Raw genomic sequence first — 17782 nt, forward strand, 5'->3', positions numbered from 1 at the left:
ATTGTTAAAAATAATCGCAAGAAAATTCAAAGTTAATTCCATTTTTTGGCCGAGATAAATTTTTCAAATGAATTTAAAAAAAACAAAAAGCGTCCGTTTGTTAAAACGTTCTGAGTACTTTTGCCGTTAAAAATGTCAAACTTTAAAATACAGAAGTCAAATTGCACCTAGCAACACCAGTGTTGCAAATTCCCGAAATATAAATGGCAACCTATGTACTTTGGGGTGAACCCTCCCTAAAACGGATTAAGGCGACAATCGATCGAGAACATAGAATAATGAAGGATGTAAATGATCAGGACAATCGATCTTTGGATTACCATCGTGACATTGCGAACAAGTGACATTTCTTTTTAAAATAAGTGTAGTCAATAATGTATGTTGTAGTATTTTTAATAAATAATGAAGATAATATGAGGCGTCTAATTACAAAAAGCGACAAGTCCACAATTCAATATTTTCGGGAAACAACGTTTTTATGTTTCAAACATCAATTATTTTTATATTATTATTATTTTTCCGTTGTATTCTATGTCGAAATTAGAACCAAATGGCAATTTGTTTCAGCCGATAAACTCTTAAATGTAATAAATATAGGCAAAATAAAAATGGACATAGCGCTATTTGTACCTCACTTTTTAATTTGCTCCGCATAAGGCACATATTTCCGTGGCACTGTCATGAGTTTACCCGATGCTACAGCATGGGAGATGCTCTTTTTAATATTGAACGTTCCCTTATTGGTTGACTTAAACATGCGCGAAATCAACCAAGCTTTAAATAATATGAAACACGGACTTGGCGCTTTTTGTAATAAATTGAGACTTAAAATAATTTTTTTCGTCGGGTTCTGTCGCGTTTTGGAATTTATAGGTCAATACATATTGTGTAAAATTATATATAGAATACTCCCTACTTCATTTATCGTTTGTCAATTATGGCTACGGCCGTATGTTGTAGCTTAACTACTGGGAAATGCTAATAGAAATGGCGTATTTGAAAAAAATACTATCATATTCTTAGGTCAATAATTATTATAAAGCAATCATTTCAAGATGTTTAACACATTTGAATGGTCAAAGACATAGCTTATAATCAGTATCTTTAGAATTATCTTCAAATGTGTTAATCGTGCCCATTTTTTGAATAATAAAATGCCTAATTGTTGTCAAATTTGGGATCACAAATATATTATATTAAACTGGCGCTAGGGGCCGTTCAGGTCCATGGCCGACTGCACAACGTTTCTCCAGGCATCTCTGTCCAGCGCTCTCTCTTCCCAATTGACTATCCCCAGCCTTTCCGCATCCCTTTGAATGTTGTCCGCCCATCTCCGTCGAGGGCGGCCAAGAGGTCGAGTGCCAGCTGGTGTGCCTTTGTAAATCCTATAGAGAGTTCTAGATCTTTCAGATCGTACAACGTGGCCCGCCCATCTGAGCCTTCTTGACCTCAGAATATTAGTGATTCTAGGTTGGTATCGGTCGAAGAGCTCAGCGTTTGTGCGGATGCGCCACCGGTGGTTCTCATTGACGGGTCCAAGTATTCTCCGGGATCACAAAGATTATAAAATATAATTTTTTATCGTAAATATGTCACTATAATATAATGTTGACATTAATTAGTTAATTTTACTAATGGTTTCGTAAATGCGTTTAATAATTTATAAACCTTAACCCCACTGCACATGGATGTACTGAAATATGACTATATTCTAATACATTAGAGCGAGAGGTTTAAACGAATACTATTTTATGTAATAAAAACACTTTATGCAGTCATCAAATGTTTAAAATAAATATAAAGGATAATACGGCTTCAAAATTATATAAATAGATTATCTACAACGTTAAGGAATGTCCAGGGTTATGCTCTGAAAATACCATAAAAGCTTTATTTTGACCTATGCTGAGCATGTGGGCCCTTAACAACATAAGGAGAAAGTCTACATGAAAATTTCTTAATGGGAAGATGTCTTTGTGAACAATATGGATACTTGAATAAAACAACGTATTTGCTGATCATGGTTTTTAATAGTTTTGGCACATACAAATATTCATTTCGCAATGGGTTCTTCTTTCATCTTTCCTGTTTCAAATTGTGGTAAGTTTCAACAAAAAATTATTATAAATCGACAAATAACAGTACTTTTCAAATAAACACTCGGTAAACCCATAGAGGTATTCATGTAATGCAGTATAAGTGCAAATTTCTTTGTCTTTAATTGACTCAACGACAGTCTTAAATATATGACAAAATAATTGCTTCAATGTGAAGCCATTTCTTTATTATTTATCGTAACTCAGACTAGCGACACAAACTAGATATGTTTTATAATTATTAGGCCTTGGATAGCAGCCCATAAGTCTTACTAATTGGTTATATGTACATACTAATGATTGAATACTAATATGCATCAATATTTCTAGTGATTTGATTTTACGAAGCTCAAAAACAGTCGCATTGACACGTCAAGAAATAGCAGAATACTGCTATTTCTCTAAATCTATCAGTTCAATTTATTGTTTTGTTCATAATTATATTTTTTTACTAAGTTACTAAATCACAGTCATCAAATGTGAGTATTATTATTTTGATATCTTTGGTCTTTCATTGAACCTGTACAGTGTACACACCTTTCTTAACACGTTCATCGCCTTGGGGGTCACCGGTGACCGGCATTGGATTACGTTAAGGGGGCCATTATAAGGTATGTATACGTATATTTCCAGTTTATGTGTATCCAGGTATTATACTACCCAATTTGAAAACTTTTATTCCGTATTTGTGCCTTTTCTATTTATTATACTATCTAAATCTAAATATAATTCGACCGCGAAATGGCACCATGCTCTCGTCAACACATATGGACAGGTGACCGGCGAAATGGCCGGCCCGGCGCAATAGAATAAAATAACTTGTTGGCGCCGCGACGGACACATGTGGCCGTGAGATATCCCGAGTTCTGGGGCTAGCTCAAGAACTGTATCGAACTCAGGATTCACAAAAATTAATTAAATGAAAGTCCTTGTTTTTTTTTTTGTAAGCACGTGGCTTTGTATTTTTCTATGATTATTTTGTTTTTTACAAGAAAGAAACTTATGTTAAACCGTGACATAGATATTTATTATTATCGTTTCTATAGTTCCTTAAACTTCGTTCTTTAATTAACTATATCATAGTATCACTTATATTCTAGTTTTTTTTAATGGCCGACACTAGTTTTATTGTTTTTGGGGTGCGAGTTCGCGAACTTAATTTGCGTCCGCTCGCCACTCGTATTTTTTTCGACTGCTTTTAAATAAAAGAAAAAAAATCTCACTTGACAATTGAGTGAGTGGTACAGTCGCTACAAAAGGAACTTTCATACTAACTCTCTTCCACTCATATATCTTTTACGCCCATCTCTTTCAAACTTAAAAAAAACAAAATCTTACATATTATTACAAACTATTTCTTTTTATCCAGATAGCCAAGTGATACGTCATAAGCCTTTCATATTTTGTTAATTGACTATGTGACCAAGCTGCACGCTTAGGCCTACAAAACTTTATTCCGGCTCCCCATTGAAGACGGGAATTCCAGGAGTATGTCAGCCGGCACATCATAAAAACCAATATTTACGTAAAAAATTATCAATATGAAAAAAAAACATTATATTCTTTCATAAGAAACAAATAATCATTTTTTAACTATTTTATGTAAAACTAGTTGGCGATCAATGTGTTAACAATATACATTTTTTAAATAACACAACAAGAGAAAAGAACGTCAAATGTTACTCTTCTATATAAACATTACTTTGGTATAGATTAAATAAGAATAACTGAATATAAATAAATTTAATAATACATCTCGGAAATGGAAGTACGTATATTTACTGGCTACCTAATACAATGTATATTAATTTTTTCATTATTACGGTATCAGTCCTTCATCCTCTATCAAGATATACTATTATTACATCATGCACTTCATTGGAAAAAGAGTTGTATAGTATAGTATGCAATATGCATTAATTAATGGAACTAGATCAACATTCTTAAACTCACCACGTAGATATAATTATGTATATTGATTAAATTCCTATTTTTTACTTCAAAACTAGTAAACTGTTCAGAAACAAAAAATCTCCGAACAGAAAACATAGTGACTAGTTTCTACAAATATTGATAATTTAAACACTATGTTTGGAAAACCAATAATAACAATAACAATTTCATTATCCCTAATATTGAGCAAAGATTCTTGTATACAATAACATAATAAAATAAATTATAAATTAGTATGGAATTCTTCATAAATCAATAGAATATAGGGAACCCGTGTTGTGGCCTAATATTAAGTAGTATTTATAAAAATCGTGGGGGTAATATTATTTAAATATTCATTCTATTCCAGAATTTAGTTTGAATTTTATTGCCTGAAACCTTTAAATATTTTATATTTTACTATGTTCCCAAATCACAGCCTTACAGTCTTATTTGTGCATTCCTATATAATATAAACTTTGGTTATAATAATTATTAAATAACTGTAAATAAATAATCTCGAAAAATGTAAATATAATATGAATTTGAATCTTTTTATGTAGAACATCACTTTGTTAGCTGGTATAGCTTGTATAAGACAAAAAGCTGAATTTACATATCAGTCATTTTCTTACGAGACCTACAATAACTACATAATAAATAGAACAAATTCCCATTTTTTTAATATTCTGAAACAAATTAGAAATACCGTTCAAAGACAAAAAATCTTCCGGCAGAAAACATAGTGACTGCAGTTTCAGTAAGGAACAAACGCTCTGGGAATATTAAATATAACAACACATTGGCAACACACTGGAATAATAAAAACAAACATCTTAAAATCAGTAATAGGAAATTAATCATAAATCACTGGAATTGTTAAAGATCATGTGAGCCGATTTCATTCTGAAGTGTGCGATGGGTCTATTCGAAGGCGGACTGGTCGTCGTGGGATATTTTCCATTTTTCAAAATCTCTTCTGTACTTCCTCAAAAGGTCTGTATCTCGCTGCCTCGCAGGTGTGGACTGATCATCATCTCGGGTGAGATTCGACTCTGTTGGGCTGCAAATTGAAGAGAATGAAGTGTTAAGACATTTCTATAGATCTGGCAAAAATAATATTTTAGATGAAGTGTTGCAGTGCAAAATTTTGAAGCGGAATATCTTTTAATTGACATTAGGGCAATTGCAAGTCTCAGAAAACATGCTTTTCTATATGCAAATTAAAACATAAATCGGTGGATGGACTTTTCAGTATGCGAAGTCACCTGTGGCTAGGGTTGGGTATTTCCCGAGAAAATCTCAATCTCGAGATTCGGGATTTCCCGAAATGAGGAAATTTAGAATTCTCGAGATTCGGGATTTCCCAGAAAATAGTTCTCGAGAATTCTCGAGATATAGGGTAATTTTAAAAAAACATGTAAAAATGCTAAAATCAGTGTAAAAACAGACAAATTCCAAAAAAATATGTTTTTTTTATTATGTAGGAAGACAAACAAAATAGAGGTAGGAAAACAAAAATAATTCAAAACATTACTTATTAAAATAGAATTAAAAAAAAACACAGACTGTCAATCGCTGCGTCTGATAATCGCGTACAGTTTTGAGACACAAAATTCCTTTTTGCACAAATTGCGCTCATTTTGAGTCGACGTTGGTTTAATTGTGTTAAATGCCCCGATCGGTCTTTGAATATTTTGTGTTTCTGTACACTTTTTTCATATAGAAAATCGTTTTTTCAATTAATATTTGATAATAAAAAAATCCCGAATCCCATTTCCCGAAATATTAAAAAATTCAATTCTCCAGAATTCCCATCGGGAAATTCCCGAAACCCAACTCTACCTGTGGCTAACTGCATCAGTAGACCAGAGATCGTACTTCAATTTCATACATTTAGGCTCCATCTCTATAGAAGAATGTTTGTTTTCAACATCTTTGATTATGACTAAAATTTAAAAAATTAAAATTAATTATAATATTTACCATTGGCACGCGCGTTGAGGAGAAAGCCACAGAGGCGAAGACCCACATGACAATCCAAGACTTGGGTTAGGAGAACTCTGTGTGGAAATTGTGGAGAAATCCAGTGACTGTGTCAAGACGTCCGAAGATGCTCCCTGAACATCCAGCAATTGGGTGACATCTGGATTGGATGACGTTCCAGTAAGGTCAAGCGTCTGGAAGGTATTCAAGGCATCGAAATCGACATCGCCAGAGAGGCGAGAAGATGGTTTGCAAAGAAAGATATAAATTTATCACTGTGAATTTATGCTAATCTGTTGTATTTTTATAAATTACCCCGCAACATCCGTAATTATTGCTATCACCCATTTTTCATTAGGTTCCCGCTTGTCGGACATTAAAGTGAAGAGGTTAGTAGGTGTAATTAGATGTATATATCGTCCCCTTATTGCAGAACTAGCCTAACTGATTTTTAGACATTTTACAGGAGAGCACTTTTAAACTTTATTTTGTCATTAATTTGAAAACTGTAAATATAAAAAAATTGATTTAAATATATGATAATGCATTGGTTAAATGCTTTGTTTATGTGAAAAAAAAATACCAAAAAGTATATTCCGTCACATATTTTATGCAGATAGGCTACTTTTGCACTACAGTATTTGAAATCAGCACTATCTTATTTGAGTTAAGCTTGTTCTGCATAACTATTACGATATAGTTGTACTACAATAATTCAGATCAGAACTATCTTAATTGAGTTAAGGTATTTGAACGCGAACATAAGGCAATAAAAAATGGTTAAGTTAAAAAACCTTAAGCGCATTAGGAAGTTAGGCTAAATTTGTATAGCACTACAAAATAAAAATTAAATCTCACGACATAGTTTTTTTATTCACAAAATCTACCAAACACTTCAATGAACATGGGTACTTATAATATACTGTAGTTATTAATGAAAGTTAAGGTTCAAAAAGTTATATAAATGAAAAGGCAATAAAACCTATTACTCATAAGCACTATTTTTAATTTAATCACTGTCGGTTTCATCCCTATTCACTTCTTGTGGTGAGGTGATCAGTCCTGTATAGAAAGAATGGTAGTCAACAGGGATTATTTTCTCCGGGCAAAGATACATTAGGTCACAATGTTTTAGCTTAGCTATTGGTATGACCGAACTTCTTACTGGCATCAATTTGAAGTCAGTTATCTTTTGAATTAGTGGTCCACGGCTACGCTCAGCTGTATTAACTGGTGCAGGCGAATCTTCAAAGTTGTACTCGATTTGGAGTGTGTGTGGATTTTCTGGCATTACTGAGATTCGTTTTATCTTTTGCCAAGAAAATTTGATTCCACGTTCATCCTAATCCCAATTTTTGGTTGTTGATTTCAAGCAATGTAGGCGTAGGGTCTCTTCCTACATGCTGATCGTGCTATTGAATACCACTAGCTCGGTGTATATACTGGTATTTTCTTGGCAGCCCTTTCAATAACACTATAAATCGAATCAACTTCATTCTGCGTGTGACCTTTTTCTGAAAAGATATGTGTTATTTTACAAGAGAAATTGGCGGCACAGAACATGTACATGCAGTACATGAAATGGATACAATTTTTTCCAGCACGATTATCTGAAAAAATATGAATTCTTTTATCCCTTCCGATACCTGTTGTTTGATGAAATCAAAGACACAGCTTCCAAATTTCACATACTCCTCTCATTCCAATTGATCCATGCCACATAAAACAATGACCTTGTTGTGATCCTAGATCGTTTTATTTAAGTTTGCCTGCTCCTTGACATTTATTTTAACTTTCGGGTAATTTCTTTATTTTTTAAATGAGTATCATAATATTCTGCTTTCATAATATCTTTTTCTTCATTACTGCTCTGCTCATATTTCAAGAAAAAGTCACACTATGTAGGTACATTGAAGCAATGGCTACTGTCAAGCTTTTTTCTTCGTAGTCCTTTTTATATAGGTCAAACATCTTTGTTATATTTAATGCTGCATCCAAGTACTGCTTCGTGGTCTTTTTTCGGCAATAATGGCTGCTTACTGTAGAAAAGCTGTTAATGTGATCCCTCACGTTTTGCTTCATGTGGTCGCTTACCGCAAATATCCTCTGCGACCCTCTGCTGTCATCAGCAACCATGCTTGAATTAAGGTGTTATGAATTCTTTGCAGCAGTCTTAACCATTTGATAACGTATGCTCAATGAGTTTAAAAACAATTGGCATATTTTAATCTTGTTAAGATCTTCTGAAAGAAAATTTGAGTTGTCAGTCATTTTACGATGACTTCTTTCTCGACCTTCACTTATATCAATTGTAGTTCTTTTTTTTATTAAATTCAACGAAACGGTTCACGTTGATTATTTATATCACCTAAATTCCAAAACTGATGAAATATTGCAGCCCTCTGTTCTTGGGTAATTTTTATAGAACAACCAAATTTGCATGTTTGAGGAGAGGGTTCCTTCATTTGACGCTCACATATTACATTGTTTTTCCAGTTTATAAATTCGTTTCCAGAATTTCGCTACTTTTTTATTACATTTCTGCGCTACAGAGCTTCATTACGATGTCTTTTCCTAGTCTTTTTTTCCCTGCTTGACTTGAGTTATACACCTCTAGGACAGGTGCTGAAAGTCGATTTACAATATTACCAATACCATTTGATGAGTTTTCATCACTGTGTGATGATAGTGAATGCTGTGGTGGTTCATAGTCTGGTCCACTGTCGGTAGAAAATGGGTCCACTTTCCCATCATTATCAAAGGAATCAGATGTCGAAAGAACCTCTTGATCATCCATAAAATTATTGCAAACCTTGTCGATGATTACAGAGTCTGAAAATATATACATCATTAAGCTAATGTGCGGGATAGAAGCAAATTGCAGTTCTTATTTCAGTCAAGAAAGTGTTTATTTTTGTTGTAAAAGTGATCAATAAAACTCATAATTACCTCGTTGTTCTAATGTAAAGTGGGCCACTGTGGCACTGATTTCTCCTTCGTTATTTGGAGTCAGCGGGATCAATCGATTTGGTGTTGATTGAACTCCAGTCATGCCACTGATTTCGGTAGAAAATGTGTTAACTATCTCATCATCATCAACCGAATTAGATGTGGAAGGAGCTACTAGATGGTCCATAGAATAATTGCAATACTTGTCGGTAATTACAGCATCAGCGTAATTACGTTGGCAGTTGACATTGACAGCGAACTAGTACAAATAAATCCTAACTGCAATAGAAAGAGGCGATATTGCCAACGTGTAAGTGTACTTTTGCGTGCAGAACTAGCTTAACGTCAGTTAGGCTAATTTAGTTCCAAAATATTTTTAAGATTGAATTTAGGCTTGGAATGATCTAAGCTGATAACTTTTTTTATATTGATAATTCAGATACGCCTGTTCGGACTCCAAATAGAGAATCAAAAAAGGAATTTTTCTATCAAATAAAAAAAAAATCACAAAAAATCAGTTAGGCTAGTTCTGCAATAAGGGGACGATATATATGACTCGAAATAGTTTTATTGAAAAACATTCCTGTTCCGTTCTCTCAGTGGGCTGGGGGTTATCTCAGGATATTGCCCGTGTCTGCTGTAAAGTGCATTGATCACACTCAACTACCTGGATGACGACCTCTTCATTATCAATGTGGATCTGGCATTTTGCGATATTGACATCGATTTTACATTGATATGATCGCATATTTGATTGTAAAGTGTGATATCAATTACCTGGATATATTCTTCTTCATTCTTAATTTGGATCTGGCATTTTGCGATGCCGTCTCTATGCGAGACTTGATATCTTGGATGGCTTGCATGACCTCACGACCGCCTTGGCAAACCTATAAAAAGAAATTCATTTAAGCATTAAATAACAAACAATCGCAGTAGAATTAATAGTTTCAGCGTGCACCGGGCTCGCAGACTGAATCTATCAGATTAGAATCACATTAGCCATGCATAGTTAATCATTGAGTATTGAAAGTCTCTGTGGAAAGTGATGCATTCATGTACTGAACACATGCGAGTTAACTTATAAAAAGCATTGGCATTTGCAGACTTACCCATTCTACCTCTGTGTCTACGACCGCTGATAGTCGTTTGTTCTGTGTTCGACGTGCAGTCGACGAGTTCTGTGAGGACTCCCAAATGGCGTATTTGAATTCATCAGAGTGAGTGTTGCCATCGACGATACGGGCCAGACGCTCATCGATAAACTAAAAATCAAAATACAGAATGTGTGAACACAAGTGGAATAGCCCTAATTTTTCAAAAAAACAATAGACCAATTCCAGATGGAAGTAAAATGTATATTTATGATAATAATACCTGTTGGAATGTTTGCGTCATTAACAGTTGTGTTCTGAAATTGCGGGTAAAATTCTTGCAACCGCTGACAATAGATCTCTGTCGAAGATTAAATTTCCTTCATTATACCTGAAAAACAATGGAAAAGGTATACAACTTCAGACTGAATAAGAAACGGAAGATGTGTTATGCAATATTTGGAGGCATCGCAAGAGTATCTTTGATGACAATCGGTCGTTCGCTCAAAATCTCGGGAAAATATCATAACAGCACACTGAATCGACAGATTTATGCATAAAATTTCCTATTCAGCTAGAGATTTAACTATGTAAAGAACTGATAATGACATTTAAAAAAAATCATATTTACTTAATGGCAGCTTTGTATCCTCCGATGATTTGCACAATAGTCTTCAGAAAAGCTCTCGAGACTGTATCTTCTCCCGGCTCCGGAAGCTTGATGCTGCGGTGCAATGAAAATTGCTAGAAACCAAACCATAATATATTTAAACATAAAAATAGGAAATCATATAATGCTATCATGAAGTACAAGACGAGCTCCTGAAGCAATCTGATGAAATTGGTCTCAAGATTCAAGAATGGGCAGCATCTCAATTCATCCATATGGGCAAGTAGGGCTGTACAATAAAGTGTTTATAGGTACTACAATAAATCGAAATGCCACAAAATTTAATTCCAAAGATGATGAAAAGTAGAATAACTATTGGTATTTGATCAGGTCGGAGAGGGCGAGTTTCCTCCTGATGCGACAGATTAAATGAGAATACCACGCGTTTTCCATCGGATTGCGTTTGTACGCCACATTGAGGAGAACTTACCATATCAACTGACAGCAAAGACAGATCATCACGGTGTTATGAAGATACCTCTATCAGCATCCAGCAAGACCACTTCGCCAATTTCAAGCGGCGACAACCTCTGGAAAGTATGCAGTAAAAATGGTATAGAAAACATTTTTTAAGTAATTTTATATATTACGAATACTAACCGCAGAAAAATAAATGCCTTTCTGAATGAATTCTAACGATATAAAGACAGTAAAAAATATTATAAGATGTTTTCCGAATATACTACCGATTAATAAATTAATTATTTAGCTACGTACAGAGTGAGATTATAGGTTATTCAAATAAGATAAACCTAATATAATATAATGAATTAATAAAAGTTTTGAGCAGATGTATACACGAGTAATTAAATTATATACGTACCGAGTACATGGCTTCCGAAACGCCAATGTGGAACGGCACGGGGGCCGAAAGATAGCCGACCAAAGACTCGGGCAGGATAGGAATAAAAATGTGCTGCCAAACAAGGAGATATAGAAGATCATTCACTGCCTGAACGCAAGCCGACAGGCGAGTCGGATTCTTCGACTTCACGATGATACGTCGCTCGTGAAGAAGAGCTCCCAGCATCCCGACCATGGCTCGCGAATCCACCGCATCAAAGTAGTCTGTCAGGTTTCGCTGTTAAGAATTAAAGGAATTTCTGACGGTACAGTGAATGTTAATAACATCCAAGGGAATCGTATAATAACATAAATACAACTGGCATCGTTAATCGTAATGCAATAAAATATTCATTGAAACGGTCATGATAAACATGAACAAGCACAGTTATGAAAATAAATATATTTATAGCCAAGACAAGAATTTCTCATATTTTTTTGCGAAAATTTATAATATGATAATCAACAATCATAAACCATACAGGAGCTAATACAATAATAATTTAATTCACGAGTCCAATGTCAATATAATCGTTAATGCTATATTTAGAGACAAGAACATTAATGATGAAATATCGCAGATGCAATTTCGCTAAGATAAATATTAATTAATCAGTAATCACAGTCAGTGACATCATAGGAATGTAGAAAATTGAAATGACTGAAATGTAAATATTAAATATAAAACTAACATACTAAAACATAGGAGTAAGGCAAATAATAATATGGCAATAATTAACGTTCTTACTTTTTCAGGAATGCGAGGGAGTTCATGTGGTATATAATTATCAACGGCTGTGGCCCGGATGTTCTTTAGGTAGTGATTGAGCTGAAATGTTTCTCCTTCGTATTCCCTGCTAGGTGCAGCCGAATCGGCGGGGTCCGAACCATTCATCGAAGCAATCACATCCAAATACCTGAAAAGAATAATACAAATGATGCAAATACTTCAATAGGTAAATCATTAATAAATTCAACAGTAACAAAACATTCATTCATCAAAGTAGGTCACAGAAATTGAGATTTATAACGGCTTCTGAAATAATCATAGTGTGAAGTGAACTTACTTGTAAAACTCATCATGATTTTCGATATACGAGAGGAAAACGGTGGCATTGTCGATGTGCGGATCGTGCCTGCAATATCCATATGTAAATTTGGCATCCACGTTCGTTAGAATGAAGGAGAAATGCTGTATGAGATTCCTGAAAATTTGTTATTAAAATATTGGGCTCAATTTACCGAGAGTACACTGCAGAGAAACGTCAGATTTTTTTATTCAATACTTGAAAGCATCTAAGCGACACTTTTTGAGCATAGACAATCATGGAAAAATTGCTATTATATGGCTAAATCTCTATTATAAGCGTAGACAATAAGTACAAATATAAAAATCTTTTACAATGAATAAAATTCAAAAATTTTCAAAAACCTACTAAAATTTCGCCGTTTTCAAAATCAGTATAGTATATTAGAGTTCGCCAATGCATTTCATAAAATTTAAATAATTATAAAGTAACCTTTGACACAAAGACACTCGTGCTTAAACCTTTGTATAAAAACGCTCTAAATAGGTAGGTAAGTATGCGAAAATAAGGAACATTTTTCAAAATAACGTTATAGATAACAATATTTTTTGTATAAAATTTAGCCGTTTTAACTAAACGATATTGTTATTATTTCAGATAATTCCGACTCAAATTTAATCAATAAAATAAGAAATACGAGTGAAAATGGCTTGAATGGTTTTTATTTACTCTTTGATTAGTGATTAGTGAACGTAAATCTTAAGTAGGAAAAGTGGCATTTTAATGAAAATCAGTGACATTTAATTTCAATAAGTGTGAGCCGTTTTATCGAGGTTTTATTGGCCGGGCCATTTGTTTGTGGAAGCGAAATGTTTTCGTGGGACTCATAAACTGGAGCCTGTTATATTTATTATACGTTTAATTAAATGAATACGGATACGGAATACTGACTATGGATATATATTACAATCTTATAAGAACAATCACTAATCAAAGAGTAAATAAAAGCCATCCAAGCCATTTTCACTCGTATTTCTTATTTTATTGATCAAATTTGAGTCGGAATTATCTGAAATTATAACAATGTCGTTTAGTTAACACGGCTCAATTTTATATATAAAATATTGTTATCTATAACGTTATTTTGAAAAATGTTCCTTATTTTCGCATACCTACCTACCTATTTATAGCGTCATTGTGGGCTCCGAAGTCTGAGATGGCGGCGGAGCAATTTCACCATAATATTCAAAGTAATTTTGGACGACTTCTCTGAAAATTAAAGGAAATATTTGATTATGAAGTATGCGGTCTAGCGGCACATATTGTCTTTCATGTAACGCACTGTTATTGGATAAATAATCACCTTTTACACGAACCCATACTGAAGATATGTGGCTCACAATACTATGTTCACAATTTTCTCAGCAATTAACATCAAACCAATGTAAAATAATGTAATAAAACGGTTGATTACAATGTTATTTCACAATATTGTGATATTTTCCTATCCTATTCCTAATAATAATAATCTCCTATAATATATTATTATCTCCTACCTCCTATATATTATTATCCTAAGAGATTTTGGAAAACGCACCATTTTTTTTATTGAAATACCATTTTGTTGATTATTAAAGGAATTCACTTCAATTATTGGAGTCCCGAATCTACTTCCATTTGAATCCGGCACAATCTGATAAAACTCGACACAATCATAGATAATATCGTTTTTAAATAGCGTTTTATATCCGTCACCATACATTTTCGCATCTTGCTGGCCATCTACGGCAAAATGGTTATAATGTCGCTTAAGGCTTATGGGTTCATTTGCAAGAATCAAATTTGACGTAAGCGACAAGCATTGGAACAAAATAAACATGTTATTGTATAGGTATATAGAAGTATTATATTATAACATTTTAATGTACACGTGCAATATGCTGCTGTCTGCCGCCTAAGCGAAGTTTGAGCGAAATCAGGGGTTTCGAAAGTATTATTTAATAAATAATATTTTTTTCCTAACAAATTATATAAATTTTTGTAGGTAGTAGGTAGAATAAATTATAAGAATAAAAATAGTAGACCTCCAAATAAGAACGTCATATTATTGATATGCTGAATTTGTAAAGTGATACATTTTCTTGAACCTATCATATTGTACGATCAAATTCAGTGCAAATATTTTTCAAAAAAAAATCTAATACTTATGTAGGTTTCTGAGGTATTTGAAATATATATACTTATGTATTATATAATTTTCCCACGGCAAATTCGGTGTGTATGAATACAAAAAAAAACGAAAGTGTGAACAAATATAATTTTAATAATTTTCATAAGCTCATTACAAATTATACGTTTAACCCTTTTTGCTTCGCTTTAGGTTCATCCGTACTGAGAGTAAAAGATAAGTCACACATATTACACTTAATAACAAATTCAGATACAGATCCTCTTCTAACTTCGGAAAATATAAATAAATTTGCCATAGTCATGAAAAAAAAATTGAATGACTTGATATTTCAATGAGGCGATTAAAAAATAAATTAAAATTTACAATGCGGCGTCCATCCAAATCTTGAAGCGGTTTCCCAATAGACGCACATTTCGGAAATAAATGAAAGTATAAAATTAATAAAACAATATATTATAACACTAGCTGAAGTACCCGGCTTCGCACAGGGTCGCTTCGTGGATATATTTATCTAAAATATCTGCAATACAATATGCCAATATGAAAATAATTCTAATAGGAGTAAAGGTCAAACAAAAAACACTAAATTAAAATCGAATCCACAATATACAAACGTTATAAATAGTATTAATATGTAATTAATATGTATGTAACGAAGAAGAAGAGGCGGGTTCAATCTGAAATTCGAGACCTCCACCACGCACTCCGGCTCGTCAGCCGCCGTCTACCCTCCAAATGTTGTCGAAATCCGACTGCGCCTGTGGATTTTTATAAACAAAAACCGACACAACGGTACAAACATCCAAATATATTTTCGAAATTATAGTAAGTATAGATAATAAATAAAAACGGGAAGTGAAATATGTGTTATTTATATCATTGAAACAATACACGTATTAAAAATTAAATCAATCCAAAAATTGTTTATAGGTATCCAAATTAAGAAACTATTTAATGTGTATGATTATAATTATTGATAACACCTGGCCGGCCTATAATAATGAATATGGGCCGATAATAATAGAATTAATTATGTCAACATTGGACGAGGGTTGTCCACTGATTTTTTTTTAAATGTTTGATTTCTAACATTTAATTAATATAAAATAATAATGCGTTTGCGGCTAGATAACTAACTCATTGGCACCGGGGAAGTGGAATGCGCATTATGCGCAATTAATTTTTAAATGGCAAATATCACGTTAATTATTACATTATTTAAAATGCCCCGGTGGCAACGAACTATGTTACATTAAATACCATTATCTCCTCAGCGGAGCATATGGAGGCTTATACTATCAGACTTTTTATGAGGAATGGTAGTTAATCTGGATAAAACACACATTGCAAAAACATGTAATTTTGCCAGACGTGGGATTCGAACCCACACCCACTGCGCTATGCCAACTACTCCACTGTAGGATAGTAAAAAATAATATTCTTTTCGACCGTATCCGATCCTAATAGGATCATATGGGCCTCCACAGAGTGGAGGTTTGTATTGACAGATTTTTGTTTTTACGATAAATGTATGTCAGCCACTTGCTCAACCTATTAGATCCATACTTGTGACTCATACACAAATTGAAAAACAATATGTGTACTTGTTAGACCCAGGATTCGAACCTGGGACCCACGACTTACGCTTACGCCGCGTGGCTATCATGGGTGTGTTATAAAAATAATTATAAAAATAATAATTATCATAAAATAAATTGCTAACGGAAAGGCATGATTATCTGAAGATACAAAATAATATTGTACCGTTGGGCAATCATTTGAGATGTTTTTCCACTTCGACGGCGACCAGCGCATGGTTTGGCTAATGTACCGCTCATGATTTTCCCATGTATAATACGAAGCTACCTTCAAAGAATGTTTAGTAAATTATTTTTTGAATAAACTTGCACAAAAATCTAATAAACATATTTTTGATTTCAAGAAATTCACGCAAGCTACGTTATAAAATATGTGGCAACCCTGTGACTGGCTTAAGTTTTGTTTAACACTGTTGTTATGTAAATATTACGTCTGTCAAAATAATATTCCGCGATGAACTAAATTCTGGAAGAAAAAAAACACGTCCTCACTGCGTCCCAGTTGGTCGCCGACTAACTATATTAATATCGAAAGAATGAAAAAACTGTATGGATCAATCAATCAAATTGCCTTTTTTTAATAATTCTGCAATATAATTATATTTCTAAAACGTCTGAAAACAGGATAAATACATGAAAATGTACGACGTGTTTTAGTAATACAGCGTCACTAATTATACCAAATGTATGGGGTTTTATTTATTTTTTCATTGTTAATTATTATTTATAGTATTACGTGAATGTTATATTATAATAAAAAAAATATTTTTATTGTGCAGTATATATTATTTAGTGAGAAAAAATCATTCAAAATTGGCTGATGTATACTCAAACTAAAATGGCTTTAAAATCTTTATTTTTCCGAAATTAAAAAAAGTACGTGAGTTAATCAATGAAATGTATTGTTTTACCCATTTCTTTGATACAATATATACCTGCAAAACTATTATTAAGCTCAACATTCATTGTGGCGTGACAGTCGTTTTGACCAATTTCGAAAACAGGACTGACTAATTGTCATTTATTTTAAAAAGTAAAGCGATTCGAAAAATTTTAATGACACAGAACGTTTTAGTTGAATACTATTTATTAGATTTTAAATAAATAATGAGTTTATTGTGTATCAATTCGTTTTAAACATGCTTATCATTTCCGCGATTCCGAGAAGACAGGAAAAAACGGGTCCAATGGCCTTAATACTTTCTATATAATCGAAATTTCACAAATCTAAATTAATATTCCATAAAACTATTCAAATCTGTAAGATGCACATTGGCGTACTGTGGGTTTTAACTAGAATTAAATGTATATTTCCTCACTAATTACTACTAAAATATAATCTAAAACCACATCACTGCTTTTTGTCTGTCAAACTAATAGACTAATGATTGTTGT

The 17782-nt window shown here is 33.2% G+C and overlaps 1 protein-coding gene across 3 annotated transcripts; it reads right to left on the bottom strand.

The window, feature by feature from the left end:
- Positions 1-2019: 2019 nt before the first annotated feature.
- LOC147079331 (DENN domain-containing protein 1B-like) lies at positions 2020-17145 on the bottom strand. 3 transcript variants are annotated; one of them, XM_085940929.1, is made up of 10 exons: positions 13779-17145; positions 12319-12775; positions 11551-11808; positions 11158-11257; positions 10689-10801; positions 10341-10448; positions 10076-10228; positions 9741-9853; positions 6015-6208; positions 2020-5091 (listed from the first exon to the last, which is right to left on the bottom strand). In XM_085940929.1, exons 6-9 carry the CDS (start codon positions 10359-10361, stop codon positions 6127-6129), a joined length of 369 nt encoding a protein of 122 aa, XP_085797055.1. In that variant the 5' UTR covers positions 10362-10448; positions 10689-10801; positions 11158-11257; positions 11551-11808; positions 12319-12775; positions 13779-17145; the 3' UTR covers positions 2020-5091; positions 6015-6126. The 3 variants fall into 3 exon arrangements, with proteins under 3 accessions (XP_085797055.1, XP_085817042.1, XP_085796428.1); XM_085960916.1 differs by lacking the exons at positions 2020-5091; positions 6015-6208; positions 9741-9853; positions 10076-10228 and having other exon boundaries at positions 10422-10448; XM_085940302.1 differs by lacking the exons at positions 2020-5091; positions 6015-6208; positions 9741-9853; positions 10076-10228; positions 13779-17145 and having other exon boundaries at positions 10422-10448; positions 12319-12954.
- Between the last annotated feature and the right edge of the window lie 637 nt (positions 17146-17782).

Source organism: Rhyacophila brunnea, unplaced genomic scaffold (assembly GCF_057557595.1).
Source record: "Rhyacophila brunnea isolate RB1 unplaced genomic scaffold, BYU_Rbru_1.0 scaffold_1, whole genome shotgun sequence".
NCBI classification, from domain to species: Eukaryota; Metazoa; Arthropoda; class Insecta; order Trichoptera; family Rhyacophilidae; genus Rhyacophila; species Rhyacophila brunnea.